The 21705-nt window shown below is 42.5% G+C and overlaps 2 protein-coding genes across 4 annotated transcripts; both read right to left on the bottom strand.

Annotated features, from left to right (window-relative positions):
- Positions 1-983: 983 nt before the first annotated feature.
- Positions 984-11848, bottom strand: si:dkey-177p2.6 (uncharacterized protein LOC568712 homolog). Its single transcript, XM_053614479.1, has 2 exons — positions 11122-11848; positions 984-5755 (listed from the first exon to the last, which is right to left on the bottom strand). Exons 1-2 carry the CDS (start codon positions 11253-11255, stop codon positions 5089-5091), a joined length of 801 nt encoding a protein of 266 aa, XP_053470454.1. The 5' UTR covers positions 11256-11848; the 3' UTR covers positions 984-5088.
- Positions 11849-13187: 1339 nt separating this feature from the next.
- cdca4 (cell division cycle associated 4) lies at positions 13188-20795 on the bottom strand. Of its 3 annotated transcripts, XM_053614500.1 has the most exons (4): positions 20008-20050; positions 18098-18122; positions 15691-15882; positions 13188-15476 (listed from the first exon to the last, which is right to left on the bottom strand). In XM_053614500.1, exon 4 carries the CDS (start codon positions 15467-15469, stop codon positions 14606-14608), a length of 864 nt encoding a protein of 287 aa, XP_053470475.1. In that variant the 5' UTR covers positions 15470-15476; positions 15691-15882; positions 18098-18122; positions 20008-20050; the 3' UTR covers positions 13188-14605. The 3 variants fall into 3 exon arrangements, with proteins under 3 accessions (XP_053470475.1, XP_053470473.1, XP_053470474.1); XM_053614498.1 differs by lacking the exon at positions 15691-15882 and having other exon boundaries at positions 20008-20795; XM_053614499.1 differs by lacking the exons at positions 15691-15882; positions 18098-18122 and having other exon boundaries at positions 20008-20791.
- Positions 20796-21705: the final 910 nt, after the last annotated feature.

The following is a 21705-nucleotide window of genomic DNA, read 5'->3' on the forward strand; positions in this document are numbered from 1 at the left end:
TGATGGTTTGTAATGATATTTGTAGTGGAAACCATTAGAATTTCTATTGTTTTTTTTTTTCAGCAGGGATCATTGATATGATGAAGTTTTCTGTAAGATGACGTTTATTTAACATTTATGGAAGGAGTCTCCAGTGCCAGAGCTTTGTAACAGTCAGATAAAGTTAAAGCTGTAACTTTTTTGGGGGTAAGTTTTCCCACATCTTCAGGACAGAAGAGTTTACGCTTTCTCTGTAACATGACAAGCTGCGTGAAGTAACGACTGTTTATAGCTGCTATAACTCAAGTGATAAAAGGAACTGTTTCACGGATGTTCCACAACATTAAATGTAACTAGAAACGGATAAAAAGTATGGCATGTCAAATTGCTGCAGTATAAGCGGAATCAAACACCTCGGCATGTGCTGTTATAGAAAAATGATTCATTTCAGGGAGGTAACAGTAACTCCACTCCATCTCACCACCTTGCCACTAGGTATTTCACTATAATGACACCATTATTACTTAATTAAACTGTGGCGAAGGAAAGCATCAGTACATAGTTCACCCAACACAGCATGACGTCACACAGCTTCTTTCTTTAATCTTTAATTTGTCTGCATGAGTGTATCTGTAGTTGTACAGGAGGTCCAGCAGGTGGCGCTGTGTGTACTAATACAGCTATTCAATTCTTCCCTTCCTTTTCCACCCAAATATATTTTCTTTGCAGTGATATCACTGATAGATTTTTCTATCCTGTTGTTAGTTTCTATTTAAAGTTGTCATGTTTTTGTTTTGCAGAAAGATTTGATTTATTTTGGTCTCTCATGAATGAATATTCTTCATGGTGTTATTGGCATCCTCACTGTAGAAATTGGTCAACAACAACAACAACAACAACAACAACAACAACAACAGAGATATATCTATCTACCTATATCTCTCTATAAATAAATAAAAAACCCTGATTCCGTGGTTCAGGCGTAAACACACACACAGAGATGATTTTGTTAAAGTATTTTTATTTGTTACACACTGATCTGCTACAGCAGTTTTGCATAGAACACGACTGACGGTGTTGTTATTTACAGGACAGAGAGCTACGACTTAAACACAATGCAGTCATCAGTCCATCAGGTAAAAACCCCACACTGGTGTAAAGCTCGGTGTACTCGTCTCATACAGCGCCGAGTGTGTGTTTATATTGCACTTGGGACAGGAGTTTACAATTGTATCAGGATAATTCACTCAAAGTCGTATTTAAAAACACGTCCAGGCTGTAAATACGACGCTTAAAGCTAGTCACGGCTTCACTGCTTTCAGATCCGAGCTCTGTACATCAGTACAGCTTCATGTGCCAGGACACGCCGAGGAGTTCAGGAGATAAACAGGCAGCTTGCTCTTCATTCATGTCACGGTAAGAAATATCAAATAAAATTACATTAAATAGAAATTCCTGGGATCGTAAATAAAACAAAATGTCATGTTAAACAGAACTGTAAATTTCCAACACAACACATTACTGACATTAGAACAGTAAGGCTTCAGACATGACATATTATTATAACTATGATTCATGTGTATATTATAATAATATTATAATAATATTATAATAATCATGATCATTTCAGTGTGAAAACAGTGTAAAGGAGCTGCCAGATTAACCGCCTGGTCCGAGGTCGACGATCCGAATAAAATACGCCGTTTAAACAATTTCATACTTCATACAAATACTTATTATATATATATATAAAAAAAACAATTTATACCTCTTCATTCATGAACTATTTACACACATGATGTAATTATTACTCAGAAGGAAGTTAAGGTGAACAATTCTGCACTACAAAATGACAACAATGAAATATTCACTCTTAAATAAAAAGCAATAAATTATCACTCGGTGTTTGGTCTTTCAGAGACCAAGAAAAAAAAATTAGAAAGAAATATATACAAAATGTTCGTGTGATCAGAACAACAACAACAACAGTTTAAAAGCTGTAGGGTTTGATTTGTTCTCAGAGCAAGCAGGTGATCTCACGTCTGCTGTCTGGTTTTGCGCAGGACCTTCAGTTCAGGACAGGAGTGTAAACTCGAGTGGGGTCAGGTTTCTGCCTCATGACAGCCATGAGGAGGAGGAGGAGGAGGAGGAGGATGTTTGTGAGCCTGAGCTGAAGGAAGATGGGAAAGGCCTTACTAAAAAGAGGAGTGTTAATAAAATAAAAACCCGTATCTGTTCCTGCGTTGTTTTAAATGCAAACAGAATCGTCAAGCAGATAGACGTAGAGAGAGCTGCAGGATTCTCAGCATTACACATGAAGATATTGTAGTTCAGCAGGCAAGACCTGAGCTGAAGGGTGTTTTTTTTTTTTTTTTACATGAAGCTCCACCCCCAAACCAGACTGATTGGTTGAGAGGGGAAAACAAGGCATGAGGCCTCATTCGTGGGGGTTGGGCTTAACATTCTCTCTCTCTCTCTCTCTCGCACGCACGCGCACATACATACACACACACACACACACTTCAGTGCAGCCTGTTCCACAACTTCCTCCATCCATGCGACAGTGTTCAGGCTTTAACTCCTCCTCCTCTCTCCCTTCCCCCCGACCATCTCCATCTCCTCTCTCAGGGTAAACACCGCACCCATATCATCCACACCCCCGTCCTCTCAAACAGCACTTTTCCACAGGACCGTGTCGCTACTCTGAATCTGGGACTATCCATAAAAGTGGGAGGAGCTTCTAAGCAGGGTTTAGGGGCAGAGACTAGCTCAATTTTTTTTTGGTTCTTTCGAGATACAGCGAGTTTGTTGCGGTGGTATTAAAGCCAAAGCTGCCAATATCAGACCTGCTAACCGTCACGTGTTCTGTGAAGGAGCTGCGCATTTCAACATCGCAGTCCGCTGTAATGAATTATCGCTCGGAAGTGCACCAGAAGAGCGACCGACAGATGCGTACACGTTTAGAATTCACCGATATGAACTGATGCTCTCTGGAAGCCCCGCCCCCTCCCTGTTGTCTCGCATTAGCAATCACGTCATGATTTTCCAGCTCGAAAGACGTGGCGTCAATGCGTTCCCGGTTTCCGTCACGGAAAACAGAGAATGTCCCGAGTTCAAATAAAACCCATCGATTCGTTTGATTTAGCCAACATTAGACATGTATACAGCTAACATCAGCTAAATATGTTAATTAAAGACGCACCAGAATTTCACTTCTGGTTTTTGCCGGAAAGAGAAAAAAAGGCTGAATATTTTGACTGGAAATGAAGATTAAACAGATCTACAGTTCGTCAAAATTACCACACATTTCGGCCAAGATGCGTCATGTGACATCACGCCGCGCGCTCAGCCGAAGCCCTCTTCCATTCACGTGCTTCGAACATGAGCGCAGCTAAAAGGTCTCGTTTACCAGCAGAGGTGATAGAATAAGACAGCAGTGAGTCAGAGCGGTGAGACAGGAAACTAGTCACCATGTTGAAGTTTAACAGTGTGACTATTAAATATTATAACTTAAAACTGCTCTTATATACATCAATACTGTAACTAATAACAGTGGTCGTACTTCTAATTTGTAGTGATAAACCACCACATCATTACCAGCAAACTATTTTGTGCGATCGCAATTTCCCCAACTCAAGTAAACTTAAAGCCGCAGTAAACTCAAACATTTTCAGCTGCAACGATCACACAAACGCTCTGGAATCCTGTACGGACTGTTAAGTAGCATCAAAGACCCGTGAGAAGAAAACACTAGTGTAGGGTAAATAAATAAAATAAAAGCTCAGTAGATAAGACATTAGCTTTCTGATCAGAAGGTTGCGAGTTCAAATCCCAGCACCGGCACGCCACCACTGCCGAGTAACACCCTGAACACTCAGCTGCGTTTAAAAATAAAGAACACTTCCTTCTACATCCTGCAGAAAAATGAAGGATACGTTCACTTGACCAATCGATGATCTGCATTATTTCTAGCTCCGCCCACACGTCCCTGTTCAGAAGGGGAACCAAATGCAGTTTACGTACTGTTTTTTTTGTCGTTGTTCTTTTACAGAACGACTCAAACAGCAAACGATTAAATACGAGACCAGCTACTGTACCACACCGTCCCGTGGAAAAGATCAAACTTAATAAAACGTGTCACACGAACTGCTTCGTACGTGGTATAAAGTCTCCGAGCTGGAGGCTGCGGATCCGAGGACCGGATTCAGCCTGAACCGTGTTCTCACACATCCAGAATGATTCTGTAGTGTCAGAGCAGACCGTGTACAAACATCTGCAAACATGGCTTATTTAGAAGACTGGGATTTCTACTGAGGAGTAAAAAAATAAACCAATCAGATTAGAAAAGACAGAAAGAACGAGCGTGTGTCCAGTGTGCACATCCACCATCGCTAGTCTTCTAGTCTTCATCCTCCGTTTGTAGGCACTAAAGTTTATAATGGGGTCTGACAGTGGGGGGAAAAATATTACACACACACACACACACACACACACACACACACACACACACACACACACACACAAAAAAAATGTAGTTCTTTGTCCTTTAAGAAGAAGAACCAGATCTTTCAGAGCAGACTGGGAGTGACATGTGAACGTTTCTGGATAAAGAATAAGTAGAAACGAAAGAAAGAGGCAGATTGCTCTTGGATTTTGAGAGGTAGTGCGAGTGTGTGTGTGTGTGTGCACGCATGTCATGATCAGTCATAATTACTGATAAAATACACGCGTTATATTATAATGATTGAGAAATACTCACAGGATCAGTTCATAAAAATTAAATAAAAGCTCTTCCTCCTCAACAGCGATCCTTTTTTTTAAATAGAAAGTTCATTATAAATAAGCGTCAGTGGTAATACTCGTCATGTTCGTTCCCTGCATATTCGAATCTTTGCTTAAATAGGAAAATAGCGATGTGCATCCTACAGTGTGTGTGTGTGTGTGAGATGAGTTTTTTTTTCAATTATAAATATCAGTTCTTTGTATAAAAATAGATTTAACTACGTTAATATATAAAAAAAAAAAGCTTTTAAAAAAATCTAAAGTTTCATTCAGTGTAAATACGAAAATGGCTTGAAGCGGGCGGGGCTCGGGCGGGGCTCGGGCGGATCACGAGCGCACCAGGATGTCCATGATGTGGTCGAGGTCGCTGAGGTCGGCCAGACAGAGCTGCAGGTTCGACAGGTTCTTCAGTCCGTCTTCTCTCGGCGCGGAAAACGCCAGGACCGAGATTTCCGACGGGTCGTACATGGACGTGTCGATGTCCTCAAAGATGTCGTCGAGCTGCAGGTCCGTCAGGTAGCTGGTGGAATTCGTGATCTCGAACGTCCCGAACAGAGAATCGGGCGACCTCGCGGTGTCCGCCTCGCCCGAGAGCACCGGAGGAGGAGCTTTACTCTGGACATCCTCAGCAAGCGTCAGGGAAGATGATGAAGACGATGATGCGGACATGGGTCCAGGGAGAAGGAGAGGCGAGGCGTCTACAGATACAGCCGGGAGTTCGGGGACGTGGCGTGGGGTGGGTGGAGGAAACGGAGAAGGTGAAGTGGGAGGCGGAGCGTCTCCACCCTCCAGCCTCATCTCCTGCTGGATTTGGCGCAGAGTGTTGGCCAGCAGCACGGAGCGGTGAAGGCTGGGCTCGGCATGCTGCTGGCAGCTCTGCAGTTTGTCCAGGCACAGATCCAACACCAGCTGCCTCTGCTGTGGATACGGGAGATCCAGCGCAGGCTCCTCACACTCGCTCAGCTTACGCTTCACCCCACGGCCCAGACCGTACCTACAGAGAGAGAGAGAGATATAACATGAACAATCGGTCACACCACAACGCTGGTGAATCCTGGATTCTGATTGGTCAAAAGGTGTTGAGTATAGGTTTGTATTACTTAACGCGCTCGTTCTAATACGTTATCGTTTCTATAGCAACGGCTCACTCACGGGGACTTGTACAGGATGCACGCCTCCAACAATAAACATATGGTGACGTTTTCCTTTTCTAAGGAGACATTTAGGGAAGGAGTCCCCAGCGTCAGTGCTTTGTAACAGCTTTACATGTGTGCTTTCACAGCAAGCCTCTTTCTTTTTTTTCCCCCCCTCGGTCTTAACATAAACAAACAAGAGTGAAAGAGAGAGGCTCGTGATGGAACGGCCGTTTATAGCTGCTATAACGTTAGTGACAACATTAAGAGATCATACTTTTTATCCATTTAACAAATAGCCATCGTCGACATGTTGCTGTGGTATAAGAGGAATAAAACATCGGGGGATGTGCGGTTATGGGAAAATAAATCAGCTCCGGTGTGGTGACAGTAACTCTGCTGAATCACATCATCGTAATGCCATTAAAATCTAATCTAATGTTTAACGGAGTATGAACCTCCAGGATAAACACCGCCGTGCTGGCGTGAGGTGTTGAGGCGTAACAATAAGCAGCGCAGTACTGATTATCCCTCGTACATATAAACCATCTTCTACTCTCTGGCCTGAGGAGATCGTATCATCCTCTGCGTATACACAGCTCTGTTTTTCTAGTAAACATGCGTGAGTATTACACTGGTAGCTACAGTGTGTGTATGGAGGGGTGGGGGAAACGGTCGAGGCTGTCCACCCCTCTCGGCGCTCGCTGTGGCGTGGGCGGATCAGCCTCCTCCATCCATCACGCTGCTGCACACAGCAGGAAGACATCATCATCATCATCATCATCCCCCACAGCTCCGACCGCAGACTGCACCGCTCAGTGCTTCACTGCAGACACCACAGAAGCCCTGAGGAGCCTCGCCTTCATGTTCTCACCAGCAAGCTCAACTAATCCGCTACGCAAATAATCAGAGAGCAAACGTCAGTCTATAGTGCAGAAGTACCAACACGCAGGCAGAGGGGGAAAAAACCCCCATCATCACAAAACCCTTTAGTGTACGCTGGCGTAAAACGGCGAGTTTCTTCATCCAGCTGTGCATCAGGAAAACCTCACTACTAAACAGTTACTGCTACTTTCAGCTCACAAACCCAGACGCATCAACTTACACGTCAACGTTTCTCGTCCTTTCCCCTTCAGTCAATCACATTTCAGGGAATTTTATTTGAATTTGGACTATTTTTTAAAATCATACATGCTACAGATAATCCGTAAATATTGGCGCCTCCGCGTCATGAACTACTAAACATAGCAAGACCGGGCAAGCAAGAGCGATGCGGTGCCAATACTTTTGATCCGTATAAACTTGAAGGGAATGTTGTATGCAAACACGACGAGTGAGTATCTCCCTCACACAGCGGCGGATAAGAAAGTCTCGAGCATGTCTGGAATATCAAAACTCAAATTTTCATGATATCTGCATGTGCGTCTTTGTTTTTTTCCCCCTTTTCATGTTCATGTACCTTGCGTCACGAAGTAAAAAATTCTAAAAAATAATAATAATAATAAAAAGGCAGTTCTGCCGTCATCTATGCTGCATATGTTCAAATAATATATATAAGTTAATATAAATTAATACACCACCTTTATTATGATTAATTATTTTTTGGAAAACGTGTATGTGATCTATACATATAATAATAATAATAATAATAATAATAATAATAATAATAATAATAATAATAATGTTTCCTGAAAGCTCCAGAAGTGTACAGATGTTAAAGTCTGAAGTTTAGATGAATGTGTATAAATGACAGATTTGTGTAAAAGCTTCAGGGCTGAAATTAAATGCAGTTTCAGTGGAGCAGAAAGTTGGTCTCCAGCTATACCTATAGAGTATACGGCCCTATACCTCCACCTAATTATTCTACAGCGGCAGTAAGCCTGAAACACTGAAAAGTGTGTGTGTGTGTGTGTGTGTGTGTGTGTGTGTGTGTGTGTGTGGATGGAGCTCGGGCTGTGATCTAAATTGAGACTCCACCATTAGATTGGTCTCTCCGGTGTGTTCGCCATGGCAACGGCAACAGACGAGAGGATGGAGATTGAGTGGCGTGCAGACTCTGCTTGGCCCGGCTCGCTCGTCGAACACAAGGAACCCTCTCACAAAAGTCGCACCTCACGTGATATCACAAACGTTCTGTCCGAGAATGAAGCGAGACACCATTTCGTTTGAAGAACATCTTCACATGCTTCCAGCTGGTTCTACATCCTGTTTAATCCGGCAGGGACGGACGAGCAGACTGCGTATATAAAATTCACCAGGTGTGTGTATATACACGCATCATATCCTACAAGATGAAAGAGAAAGATGAAAGTATGCTCATCGTCCCTGCGGCCTCTACCTGCTGTGAAAGCGCCGGACCGGACCGTCGCAGGCAGCACGGCGGGTCGTCACGGTCCCTCCTGGATTTCACGATCGCATAAATGAACGCAAAATCAAGCAAAGTCCGTAATATTCAGAGTAACCTGCGATTTTTCAACACGGACGCAGATTTTCCGCAGACGCGTCCCGTGACGTCATTGCAGCGCACGTTCAGACAAAGCCCTCTTCGATTCACGAGTACAGATAAAAAGGTCTTGTTTACCAACAAACAAACAAACATCGCTGTGAAGGACCGTGCAAAACTATTTACAATTGTGGTTTCGCCAATTCAAGTAAAAAAAAAAATAAAAAAGGAAGTAAATAAATAAAGACGCACAAAAGATATATTCCACTCAGAGCAGTGTGGGTTTATCACTGAGACTGGACTTAAGTTACCTACAGCTGACTTCACAAAGCTTCCTGTTTCTTTACATGACAGGAACAGGAAGTGACCTTTATTATGATCACACGCTGTCCTTTTCAGTTCTCCTCTTCTCAAAGACATGGCTACACGCTGTCTACAGAAGATAATCGAGCTGATGAAGCGGAGTCTGTGTTACCGCGGTGGAGTTGATTATTTTCCCAGAACAGCGCGATCCTGAAGTGCTTTCTTCCTCTTACACCACAGCAATTTTGGCATTAGAAATCTTGTATTAATTAAATAATGACACCTCACACTTTTTATCCATTTATAGTAACGTTTATAAATAAAGCTCTCAATTGCGCTGCAGAAGCTATAAACATCCGGTCGTATCCTGACCAGGCTCTCTTTATTTAAACATTCTGAAGATGTTGGAAAACTTCTGACTGTTACAAAGCGCCGACACTGGAGACTCTTTCCGTAAACGCTCCTTATTTCATCATACCGCTTTCTGACCAATCAGACGCCGATATTCAACATGCGTTGCAGCTGACTTGAAAGTATCTGTTGAACGAGTTAAAACTTCACCTGAGGAACTTTCTGGAACTTATAGAGATAAGATCAGACGTGTCACATCACGAGTAAGATCAGACCAGCCATGTCAGATTTATATTTTCAGCTTATGTGATGTCTGAATCTATTAAACACCGGCGACGTGAAACTACGTGATAGTCACCTGCCGTGCGGAAAAACGTGATCCGGTGCGTCCGTCACACCGATACCCCAGCGCACGGTTACGTTTATAAACCACACACAACCTTTTACCCACAGATTCAAATGATGAATCAGGTGAACGATGGCGTAAGCTAATTATTAAACATGTGGTTATGCACAGCACAGTACATTCGGATCGGCATCGTCGACCTGTCTAACACCATCTTAATTATCTTTATTGACCCGTCCAGTCAGAGAACGAAACACGGAGCAGAACGTGACGGAAAGAGCTGGCATGAGATCTCGCTACAGCACCAAAAAACAATCGTGTGTGAAAAGAGGAAGGACGACACGACTTGGAAAAGCTTGCGTGACAGCAGGAGAAGTTGAAGAGAGGGAAGAGCGAGTGCGGGCGGGCGGAGGGAGAGGGGGAGGGAGGGGACGGAGGGAGGGGCGGAGAAAGGTCTAGCAAATCTTCTGTGAGGAGCCAACGAGAAGGCAGATGCTGACAAGCAGGAAGTCCTTATATGGGCAGAGGTGATAGAATAAGACAGCAGTGAGTCAGAGCGGTGAGACAGGAAATTAGTCACCATGTTGAAGTTTAACAGTGTGACTTAAATATTATAACTTAAAACTGCTCTTATATATATATATATATCAATACTGTAACTAATAACAGTGGTTGTACTTCTAATTTGTAGTGATAAACCACCAAATCATACTTTTTTTTAATCCCCAAATGGATGCCTTTCACACTGTCCGTGAAACAAGTCAGTTCCTGTTCTCACTTACGTTACAGCAGCTATAAACAGACGTTCCCTCACCTGCCTCTCGTTTTACCTCATTAAGTTAATAAGAGCAAAAAAATGAAAATAAAAACACAGTTTGTCATGTTTTTGAGAAAATGCAGTCTGTCCTGAAGACGGAGCACAACTCAAACTTACAGCTCCACCTTTCACCGTTAAAGCACTGACACTGGAGACTCCTTCCATACGTGTTAAACATCTCCTTATATTAAAAATAAATAAATCACCATATCTAAAAAAATTGTAATCGGTTTATGTGGCATGCTGCAGTACAAGTCCAGTACTTTACAAATGATAAAGTATTAGAGCTCTTACAATACTGAAAATCAATCAACACCTTCTGACCAATCAGAATCCAACGATATATCGGAGATCGTGAAAATCTCGTCAAGTATCGCGATATGATATAGATAGATAGATCCCCCCATATCGCTCCAGCACTAAAAATGACTTAGTAGTAAAAAATTTTAACTTCAACTGCACAAAAAAGTTAACCGATCCCATAAGTGAAGTTTAATCAATCTATGTTTGTTTATTTATATACATTTTGAAGCGCCATGTTACGCAACACACTGACGCATTTGCGTGGACTCACACATGGGAGCTGAAACACGGGTTTGTTTGTGTTTTCTTCTGGACGTTAAACACACGTCTGTGTAGTTTGTGTGCGGTTTAACGGCGACGGAAAGAAGAGAAATGTTAAAGTTGAACGGATTAAACGCAAAAATAGCGACGAAGTGCGCCGGCTCGCGCGCAGAGAGCGTAATAACGGCTAACGCGCGAGCCGTAGAGAGCTAACCAGGCTAGCTAACTCCATAATATCATCGGGCGCGAGACGCGTTTCTGCATCGGTTTAAAATCTGACGTGTTAACGCGAACACCTTTAATCGGGTCCGTTTTAACGGCTGGAGTTACTTCTCTTCGTGTGATTACCAGTTTGAGTGTTTTTCTGTCTATATTTATGAATACATGTAGATGGTATTTTTACCTTGCTGAGGAAAGGGCATCTCCTTGGCCGGGTTCAACTTCCTTCTTCAGCACAGAATCCACGTCCAGTCGACACAGAGAAGTTGCCTTACCTTTCATGGACGCATTCAATGATAAAATCTCCCTTTGTCCCATACCATGTTTCTTTAAACCGGGTTCACTCGCGATATAAAACTTCCGACGGCGCGCGCGCGCGATGAATTAAAGTCCGCTGGTTATCTCGGTGTAAAAGTAAAACTAATCAGCCCGAGGTTGTCGGTTTAGTCGCTACATCCTTACGGTTAAATAAAAGCTTTTCAGAACTTCCTTTTTTCTATATGTATATATATTTAATTATTATTTTATTTCTCGCTAAACTTGAGCTGCAAACATTCCTCTCGGAGCCGGAACACCGCCGAGCACCGAACTTGTTCCGAGTGTGTGCGAGAAGCTCCGGGAAAAACAGCCCAGCTGATTGACGCTCGTCAGATGGGAGAGCGTTGATTGGCCGAGTGAAATCTTAGCCCCGCGCTGATTGGCTCAATCGTATCTCGAGCCCGCCTAGTAACTGCGTGTAATTGGTTGCTCGCCTCACGACTCTTTTCGGATTGGTCGCTAGGTTCTTCCTGCAGGCTTGACCACGTGATTGTTCACCGCACAGATAATTCAGTTTAAAACAAAAAAAGAAAGTAAACGAAACGCATATAAACATGTATATTTAGATGCAATACACAACCCTAGCGCAGCTGTTTTCTCTGTAACCAGTAAAACAGACATCTTTTTCTTTTCCTCGAAGCCCGGGCTGGAGATTTAAATGGTGGCGTAGGAGCTCTGACGTAACTCATACGTCATCTCTTGTAGTACTCACGACTTTAAAGGTGTAATAGTCATGCTGTTGTTGTTTTTTTTAAATTATTATTTGTACTATTTACATAAATTTCTTACTTATATGAATAACCTGGAAGATTTATGAATGAGTATGTGTGTAAACATACAAAAAAAGGCTTTAATCCGTGGCCTCAGCACAAGTGGCTGAGAAAATCCGTTTGAAAAAGTGACTGCCGGTCTGGAATACTTGTTAAAGATCCTGGGGGCGGAGCTTCGTGAACATGGGGGAGGGGGGGGATCAATATGGCAGAAATCCTGGAAGTTAGCACTCAATGCTAATCACAAATAAAGTGTAATTGTATTATTTTATTAAGTATTTTATTATTAAACTGCCACCGCAAACCACAACTGAGTAAAATGTTAATATTCCCAACATATCTGTCTTGTTTTAGATTACATTATTACTATTAAAATTGATGTTTTAGCTTAAAAAAAGTGACTAGTTGGTTTCTGTTCCATGTCTTTCCATGAGTTCTCGACTTGAACCGCGATCTGCAAGTGTATCGTGCGGTTTATCATCTAGGTCATTCCTGGTCCTGTACTAGCCACAGTGTTATAAGGAAATATTTGGTTAATTGTTTTGATCAAACTGGTCTGAAAGCAGCAATTGCCTCAACAGATTTCATCACATCCTGACTATACAACAAGCTAAAGAATATTATACCCCAGAGCTGCTGATTTCCGTACTCTCGTTGGTCAGAAGGTGTAGGTTAGTTTTCTACAGCAGCTCTGACAGAAGTAATCACAATTTTTACAGTATCGCATTATTGTTGCTATAGTAACGGCTCGTTCGCAGGTATAATACAGCAGACGCTGCATGGAGACGGATGAAAAATGAACGAGTGCAATAGTCGATGTGAAGTTTTATGTAAGGAGATGTTTGTTTAACATTTATGGAAGGAGTCTCCAGCGTCAACAAAACGTGACAGGCAGTTAAAGCTGTAACCAAGTTTTCCGACATCTTTTGCGGTTTCTGTGCAACATGACAAGCTGTGTTTTTGTCTTAAGAAAGAAAGAGCGAGAGGCTGGAGAGGGTAGGACTGTTTATAGCTGCTATAACGTAAGTGAGAACAGGAACTAACTTGCCGTTATGAATGTAAAATGTCATTGTAAATGGATAAAAATCATGTAATTCTTTCATTTCAAATCATGTATATCCTGAATAAAATGCATTTTCAACAAACCACACAGCAAAACAGGTTGAATTTGTGCTTCTTTTTTATTAAAAATGTTATAAAAATGCTACAATGCACATATAAAATGTTTTTTATGCTCTACTCTAGACTTATATCATACTTAAAAATGAAACCGACGTAAAGCAGAGAGGAATTACATCCACTCAAATTAAATGTACTGTAATTGTCTTTTTAACATTTTTCTTTAACTATAAGAACTGGTTTCAGAATCGATGACTGAATTGAAGTTTCTGTAAATAGGAAGACAATCGTTTAAACCCTGTCCTCTTTCTGACGGTCAAAAATACAAAGTTAAAGTCAATACTGTACTTTAAAATGTGCTCGAACACTTTGTGCATAGGAAGTGTATTGCGACACTCAATGCATAGGATCAGAGAAAGTGTACAGCTCATTACGAGGCTGCGTTTAGACAGCAGGCTGCAAAACACGACATCAGATTCAGGATTTCTTTACCTGATCAGAGACTTTATAACGAAAGGCAGCCGAAAATAAAGCTACGACTGAATTATGTTATCTTTAGATCTGTGGATGTGCATCAAAATAGTGGGACATAATGCATCACGACGGCCCTTTGCACACATCGAAGGCTTTAAAACCGACAAAATAATAAAACGCGTTAAATTAAAATGTACTACTGGTTGAAGGATTTGGGGTGAATCAGGCCCGTGAAGTCTCTTCTGCCCTGAGTTTGACCAAAGCCAACACTCAACATGTAAAGTTTGCAACAAATAAATAAAAATAAATTAAAAGTCACTATATAGAATGGGGCGGCCCCTCCCCCATCATTCTTCATTTGTCGATAAAACAAATATAAGAACACTATGACTTCTAATATTAAAATACAGGCTGACGATTTGCCCAGATACTGATGGGAAAAATACGCTGGGTGCCAAAATGCACCTAAAAGTGTGTTACAATAAAAATAAGTCATGCATTGCTGTATTCTTACTGCCATTTCTGAATCCCGAAAGGGATGAGGAAAAAAAAAAAAGCCACAACATGACGTCCACCGATTTGCGAATCTGTTTAGAACCATAATGTTGGAAACCGATGACGAGTGCACTGTAACAGTTAACAAGCAGTATCTATTGTAAAAATATATATTTGTCATTTTACAGTTAGGCAATTTCATCTTTATGAAAATATCTTTTGTATACATCTGGCTCTGCACTCCATCCTGTATGTAGTGTTAATGGACGCAATAAAGAAATAAATTAAAAAAAAAAAAAAAAAAAAAAAAAAAAAGACAAATAGGGGGGGAAAAAAGAACATACAAAGGGTAACTGGTCAGCTCATAAAATCAAGGCCATTCTTTAGAAGACACACACTCCTTTCCCTGAAAGGACTGCAGACTGAACTTCCACAACAGGTAGAAAAAACATTAAGAGGAAAATGTGTACTAGTCTCAGAGCCGCCTCTCGTCTAAGAGCCGACAATGATCTCCATGATGTGGTCCAGTTCGTTAAGATCAGAGCGGCAGTTTGACGGCGAGTTTATAGACGTCGGCGTGTGAGAGGGACTCAAACTGTCCAGCAGGTCGTACGGACCCATCTTGGGCGCCGTGCTCTGAATGCCCGTGAGCATGGTGTCGAGGTCGTAATACGACGCATCCACGTCCGAGAACAATTCCTCGAGAGCCGAGTCCGGACCCGAGGCACCGTTCTTGATCTCGAACGTTCCGAAAACTTGCCCCATTGCCTTCGGATCCTCCCTGGAGGAACTTTCCTGTTCGTCATCTTCATCCTCGTCTTCGTCGTCCTCGTCGTCTCCTGGACCAAGCCTGGAGCTTTCCGGGGAGTCCTCGGTCTCGTCCCAGCAACGACGCGAGGTCTCCGAGAGACACACGTCAGAGGCGGAGTCGTGCACCGAGACCGAACACAGCGTCTCGTCCGCCACCACCTCTTCCTCGCGGCTGATTCCTTCGTAGCTGATAACCGAGAAGAGCTTAGGCTCGGCTTCCTGCTCTCGTGACCGGCAGAGCACCTCGGTGGCCACGAGGCGTTCGGAGGGGCCCTGGGTCCCGCTGCAGAAGGCCTCGGTGACCACCCAGCTGCCGTCGTGGGTCATCTCCTCCTGGATCTGCCGCACCGTGTTGGCGATGAGCACAGAGCGGCACAGGTTGGGCTCCACCAACATGTGGCAGAGCTGCAGCTTGATGAGGGACATGTCCAGAAGAGACTGGCGCTGTAGACTATATGACGAGGACACCTTGGCGCTGGCCAGGTTCTCGTCCGACATCTCATCGTCATCGCTGGGAAACTTGCGCTTGGTGCCTTTGGAGAACATGTCTACCCTGGGAAAGAAAGTAAAACCTTTATTATAGGTCACATATTTGGACAATTTTTAATGCTCTAATCAAACCAAATCTTCATATGCCAAACAGAGACAGAAAAGCAAGACAGATTAATGCATAATAAAGCTACATTCGGGCAGGACGGGAAACAAGAAACAGGTTAAAGGGAAGCAAGGGACTCTGTGTGTTTAATGAACCGAGTATTTAGTGTTACCAGCATCTACGGAGGCATCAGTACCCATCAGTACTGGTATCAGGTATGGGTGCTCATATACACCAACTTCCATTCCAACATCCAATACCAGGTGATACTACGTGAGGTAATCCGCAGCAACGAACAACACGACGGTCTGGACGTACTTCCTGATTAATGAGTAAAGCAAAGCAGACTGCAAACTGCATCTTCCTACAACGCAAGCACAGGAAAAAAACATGTACGTGTACGTGGTATTGATGCATCGCCACCATAAACCATTGCCATCTTTACCCAGGAACATTATAGTCAACTCCAGAATTATCGGCACCCTTCAAGAGAATGACAAACGTGATTCTACTCAATTTTTATTTGTATAGCGCGTTTAGCAATGTACTATACATTGTCATGAAGCAGCTTCACAGAAATCTCCATACAGATATCGATTTAGACTAATCCTTAATGAGCAGGCCAGAGGCATCTGTGGCGAGGAAACCCATCCTCATCTGGGTGACACCGGATAGTGCGATTATAAATCATCTCTCTTCTATAACTGTGTACTATAAACAGTGTTAAGTGTCCAGAGTTTACCTTTCTAACAAAAGTAAACAGGTTTTTCCCTTTTTAACAGCAACAACTGAAACATACGGCAAAATTACTGACACCATTAAGTCACCGTGTTCATTAAAACAAAATGGAGGAGTGGCACAGAAGAAGCTCTTTGCTGGCTTTAATCTCCTTCCAGAGAGCTCGCAATGAAATTTCGCCTCCCGGATCGCCAGCCACGTTTGCTAGTGCGTCGAGTTGTGTTAGCTTTGGGGGTATTACTGCTCAGCTGTGGTTTCCGACCTTTCCGACGCACGTTATATACCGCCATAAGCAGTAATGTCTTTTAAATTGGTCATCAATCAAAAACAAACCTTATAAACTGGAATATTTAATGAAGGATTATCAACAAAGCTAGCCTGAGGAGCTCACTAGTGCACGTCTAACCTTACCGCCTGCATCACGTGACCCCACAAAAGAAGTCCTCCGTAAGAAAACACCCAAAAACACAGCTACTGAACTTTACCGAACCTCAGTGGAGTAACAACTGGATTCGTGCTTGTGATCAGATTAGATCAAAATCAAACGTCTTGGCCATGAACTACAAGGAAACCCGCTGTACAACATGGCAGTGGATAACTGACGCTTTGGGACTCTTGTAAAGATTGATGGCGTCATCGTGAATTCTGGAAGGTACCAGGTTCTTTAATCCTTAAACCTGGTTGCTTCTGCCAGAAGGTTACGACTTGCCCATAGATGGATCTTTTATCCTAAATCACGTTAAGCACTACAAAAGAGACCCCAAATGGCAAGGGTGCCAAATATTTTGAAACCAGTTCTGTGTTAAAATAAAAACATACAGCACCCCAAAAGCTCAAAACATCACTCACGTTGGGATTTATTTGCTAAATATGAATGACATTTATGCCCATTCTCCTGAAGAGTGCCAATAATTCTGGAGTTGGAAACGCAGTTCACAGACAACAGCAACAGATCAGGTGTCTGCGTGTTCGTATCTACAGTAGATCAGTGTAAATCGAACTTATTCTTCAGACTTGACTTTCTGCAAACGTGTTTTCACCAGGAGTACCGACCCACAATGCTCAGGAAACAAGAAACGTGACTCTCCACGGTCACGGTGACGCCGTAATGCTTTGAAGACGGTCATATAACTGCTTATACCACAGTGCTGTGGGATTCTGTACTCTGATTGGTCAGAAGGTGTTGATTCGTTTCCTATAACAGCAGCGCTGGCAGTGGCGCAGCTGCACATCGCAGGTTTATATTAATGTGCGTGTTCTAATACGTTATCGTTTCTATAGTAACAGCTGGTTCAGAGGGACCTGTACAGCCGATGCTCCACATAAACTGATTAAAAGACGCGTGTAATCTTAATATGGTGAGGTTTTCTCTAAGTAAACGTTTAACTAACATTAATGCCTCGCGGTTTCTCAGTAACATGACAAACTTTCGTCTTATTAAATTCACGAGAGAGAGAGAGAGAGGAAGGCTGGTGAGAGAATGACTGTTTATAGCTGCTGACGTTCTTTAAATAAGAAATAGCAATCTTGGCAAACTGCTGTGGTATAAGAGGAATAAAACACGTCCTGTTGTAGGAAAATAATCCTCTTCTGGAGGTTTATTTTCAAGACAAAGCAACATGTCTGTTAATTTCACTCATTTCATGTTAAGACTGGTGACTTAACATAATGGAAATGATCTGATTGACCATTAACTTTAATCACTCACTCACACACACACACACTAACACATATCATAAACACACTACCACACCACAACTCTAACCCAACAGACCACACGTTATCCAGATACACCGGAGAGGGTTAGGATGAGGGAGAGGGCACAGGGGCGTGTCGCCTACCTGAAGCACGAGTGACATCCCAGCACTGTAGAAACACAGACCAGAGCGCAAGCTGACAGAATGCACAATCACGGCAAAACTACATAAACACTACACATGATCGTCACATTAATAATTCCATTCGCACTACACACACCTCATTTTAATACAAACTGACTGGATGGATCTTTATTATAAGCACCTGTTGTAAGGGGGCGTGGCCAGGTGTGATCAATAGTTATGGTCACGTGACTTACATGCACTTTGTACTGTGCTACGAATTCAATAGCTTACCGGAAGCACTGTTTCTCTGACATTTTAAACAGCGTTTATATTTTATTCTTAAGCATTTAAACGTTTTTTTTTTTTTTTTGCATTTTAAAATGAGCGAGTGCTTCCTGGGGCAGCTGTACAGCAAAGAAAACACATCTTTTCTCACAGGATGTAATGCAATCTTTACCTCATATTTTACCTGGGGTTATTTCTACTGCACGTTGTACATTATACGGCCAAAAGTATGTGTACCCCCGACCATCGCATCAACGTGCGTTAGGCTTTGCACTAGATTTTGGGGCGTGGCTGTGGGGATTTGTGATCATTCAGCTACAAGATCGTTAGTGAGGTTGAAGTCAGGTGCTGATGTTGGGATGTCGAGAAGGCTCCAGTTCATCCCAAAGGTGTTCAGTGGAGTTCTTCCACCTTCTTCCAACCTTAACACACCATGTCTTCGTGGAACAGTGTTTGGGCCTCTTGGCTCCAGTGAAGGGAAATTATAATGCTGCAGCGTACAAAGATAGTCTATACAACTGTGTGCTTCTGACTTTGTGGAAACACTTTATGGAAGAACCGCACATGGGTGTGATGTTCAGGAGTCCACATACTTTTGGCAGTATAGTGTGTATATAAGGTAATAATTACATTATTCACCTCCATCCGCGTGTAAAACGAATCCAGTCAGAACAAGGCTTGTGTCTAGACTCATTCAATCGATGTTGGAGAATAAATTTTTCCCATAATTCCACTGCTGTTCTGCATCTCAGGCTCTGCAGTAACTCTAATAAACTCTGAACCTCTCATCACATTAATTTACTGCTGTGAGACTTTTAAAATGACCAGAAGATGCAAAAATATAAATCTGGACAAATCATGTATCACTATTTAATCCGGGCATTTTCTTTGAACACAGCTAAAACAGCAATAATGTTTTGTTTTTATTATTAAAGATCATTTAACATGTGACATTTATTATTAAAAGTCCTTTCAAACAGCCCACTGAAGTAAACGGGGGAATTCTCTTGACGACATCGACGTGACGTCACCGCGCGAGCATCCGCTAGGCCACGCCCCCACTTCCGGCCTGTCCCCCTTCCCCCACCGCCTTGACGTGGCCGGTAACCGGGCTAAGCTAGCGGCGCACAAACTAGTCCAAAAGAAACCCCGTAAAAGCATTATACAGTAACACTTTACAGTACGCAACAAGCAGCTGTTTCTATTTTCATTTCTACACATATCCTCAAACTTTACACAGTGTGCATTTCATGTGTAAAATGTCTGAAAGCCTAGCCGAGTCAGGCTAGTGTGAAAACGACAAAGATGGACGCCATTTTGGATTTTTTCACGCCAGCTCTCGTGATGGGATGCCAAGCGGTGTATTTTGTACTGTTTTACAATACGGTCATGTGTGTGAAAAAAAATACATTTAATACATATAAAGAATGCGGGTTGATAAAACAGAGTCAAACGATCAGCAGATGTAGGATAAGTGGATTTACTGCGCATACCGGGGTAATGTTGAACCCGCGCGAGCGCTCCCACTTCCGCAAACACGCCGTTATTCGAAATCGACCGCGCGGTTCGACATGGCGTCTCGAGCGCTCGGGTTAAAAAAATAAAATAAAACTGAACGCGCGCTGCACAGGAGGAGAACGTACCTGGTATGAGTTTATTTCTTTGGTTGATGAGCGTCATGCGCGGTTCTGTAGGCCGGCGGCGGTGTTAAAGGTGCAGCTCCACTCGGCCACTCCGGTGTAGTGAGCTAGTGAGCATCCGGCACGCAGGCAGGGCTGATGGGGGCGGAACCTTCAGCTGCATGGACAGCAGGCCATCCTGCATCTGCACATACCCCGGTACCGCTCTCACACAAAGCCTCGGGGGGTGGGGCACGTGGGTGTGGGTGGAGGAGTCCTGTCCTGTCCTCCCTGCATCTTTAACCTGAAATCAAAATGATGTTTCAGAGCATTCTGTTTCTGCTCCTTGTTGGTCTGGAGAGCAAGAGCTGGCACACTTGCAAAAATGTTTACTTTGTGGTAAATTACTCAGCAGTGATTTACAGAAGTCATCCCTGCTGAAACAACAACAACAACAACACAATAGAAACCCTCACAGAATTTGTAATGGTTTTAATGGGAACTCTAATGGTCCCTGTGGGTCTCTACTGGTAATTTCTTGCCTTCTATTGGTGGCATGTTATGTCTAGTGGATACCATTAAGGACCAATAATGGTAATGGTTTTAATGGTTAACAGTTGGTGGTGTGTGATGGTTTTTCCCCCCAGCAGCATTCCATCAACAAATGACCTATTGTGTCCCAAAATAAATGTCAAAAGAATACAAAAGAAAGTTGTATAAGCTGCAATATTCCTATGGCAAAATCTAAATAAAATGACAAAAAAATGTACTTGTTTATTGCATATCGATATCGTCAGTGTCCCTCATAAACAGGCTGTTTTCTCCTGTCCCACCGTGCGGACAATTATACTGTGTCATGCATTATAATAATAAAAATAAATGCATATATTTTATAATGTAAAAATAAAATACAATGCATTTGTATTATAATAATAAAAATAAAGGTAAATTAAATTACATTTTTTTGTGCATGGGCAGCTTGTTATGTCTGTCATTTAAAGGTGAAAACATTCATTTGCATTATTCATGTGTTCGAAGTAATAATAGAGCGCTGCAGGATCTGAGTCCTAAAACCCAGAAATATGAGTTTTTGAATGGGTTTTTTTTTTTTTAAATGCCTGAAATAAAGTCTGTGGTTATCACAACTCAAGATATTTTCACGTTTTATTCTATTTTGTTAAGCTTTTACGTGTCTTGAAAAAGACGGTTGCTGACAAGTGATTAAATGGGACTACGGACGCTGTCAGGGAAATTAAACGTCATCACGCCGAACAGGAAAACTCTTCTACTGCAGCCTCGCTGTGTTTATACTCGCACTCTTCCAAACTATTCCAGCTCAAACTTGTAGATTTATGAGTTTAGAGTATTTACCAGTTGTATTGTATTTAAATAAAGATTGAAAGAGTTGTCGGAAGCGTAGCGACGGTGATGTTGAAGTCATGCGACCGTGGTGTAGTTCTATAAACTAGCCTGACGTTAGCTTTTTACTTCTGGCGAGTGTATTTAGGTTTCAAAATTCATAAAAGTCGTGTTCGTTTGTGAAGATTATCTTGATGAAGAAGAACGTATACGAATCATCAACGTTTATTGGTCACAGAGCAGCGTATTTCCTGCAGTAATCCAAAAGCCAATGGAAAAATCCTATTGAGTTTTTGTCGAGGGACGCGGGGGTGATGCTAACTTCCAGGTTGACCTGCAAAAACACCTCATTCCTGCAGCACT

The sequence above is a fragment of the Ictalurus furcatus genome, chromosome 25, assembly GCF_023375685.1.
Source record: "Ictalurus furcatus strain D&B chromosome 25, Billie_1.0, whole genome shotgun sequence".
NCBI lineage: Eukaryota > Metazoa > Chordata > Actinopteri > Siluriformes > Ictaluridae > Ictalurus > Ictalurus furcatus.

Excerpts from the sequence above, each read along its gene's own strand:
- si:dkey-177p2.6 (XM_053614479.1), bottom strand. The coding sequence starts at position 11,255 with ATGGGACAAAGGGAGATTTTATCATTGAATGCGTCCATGAAAGGTAAG. Across the intron at positions 5,756-11,121 it reads GATGCCCTTTCCTCAGCAAG|GTACGGTCTGGGCCGTGGGG; the intron begins GTAAAAATACCA and ends CTCTCTCTGTAG.
- cdca4 (XM_053614498.1), bottom strand. The coding sequence starts at position 20,044 with ATGACGCTCATCAACCAAAGAAATAAACTCATACCAG. Across the intron at positions 18,123-20,007 it reads AAGAAATAAACTCATACCAG|TGCTGGGATGTCACTCGTGC; the intron begins GTACGTTCTCCT and ends GTGTTTCTACAG. Across the intron at positions 15,477-18,097 it reads GGATGTCACTCGTGCTTCAG|GGTAGACATGTTCTCCAAAG; the intron begins GTAGGCGACACG and ends TTTCTTTCCCAG.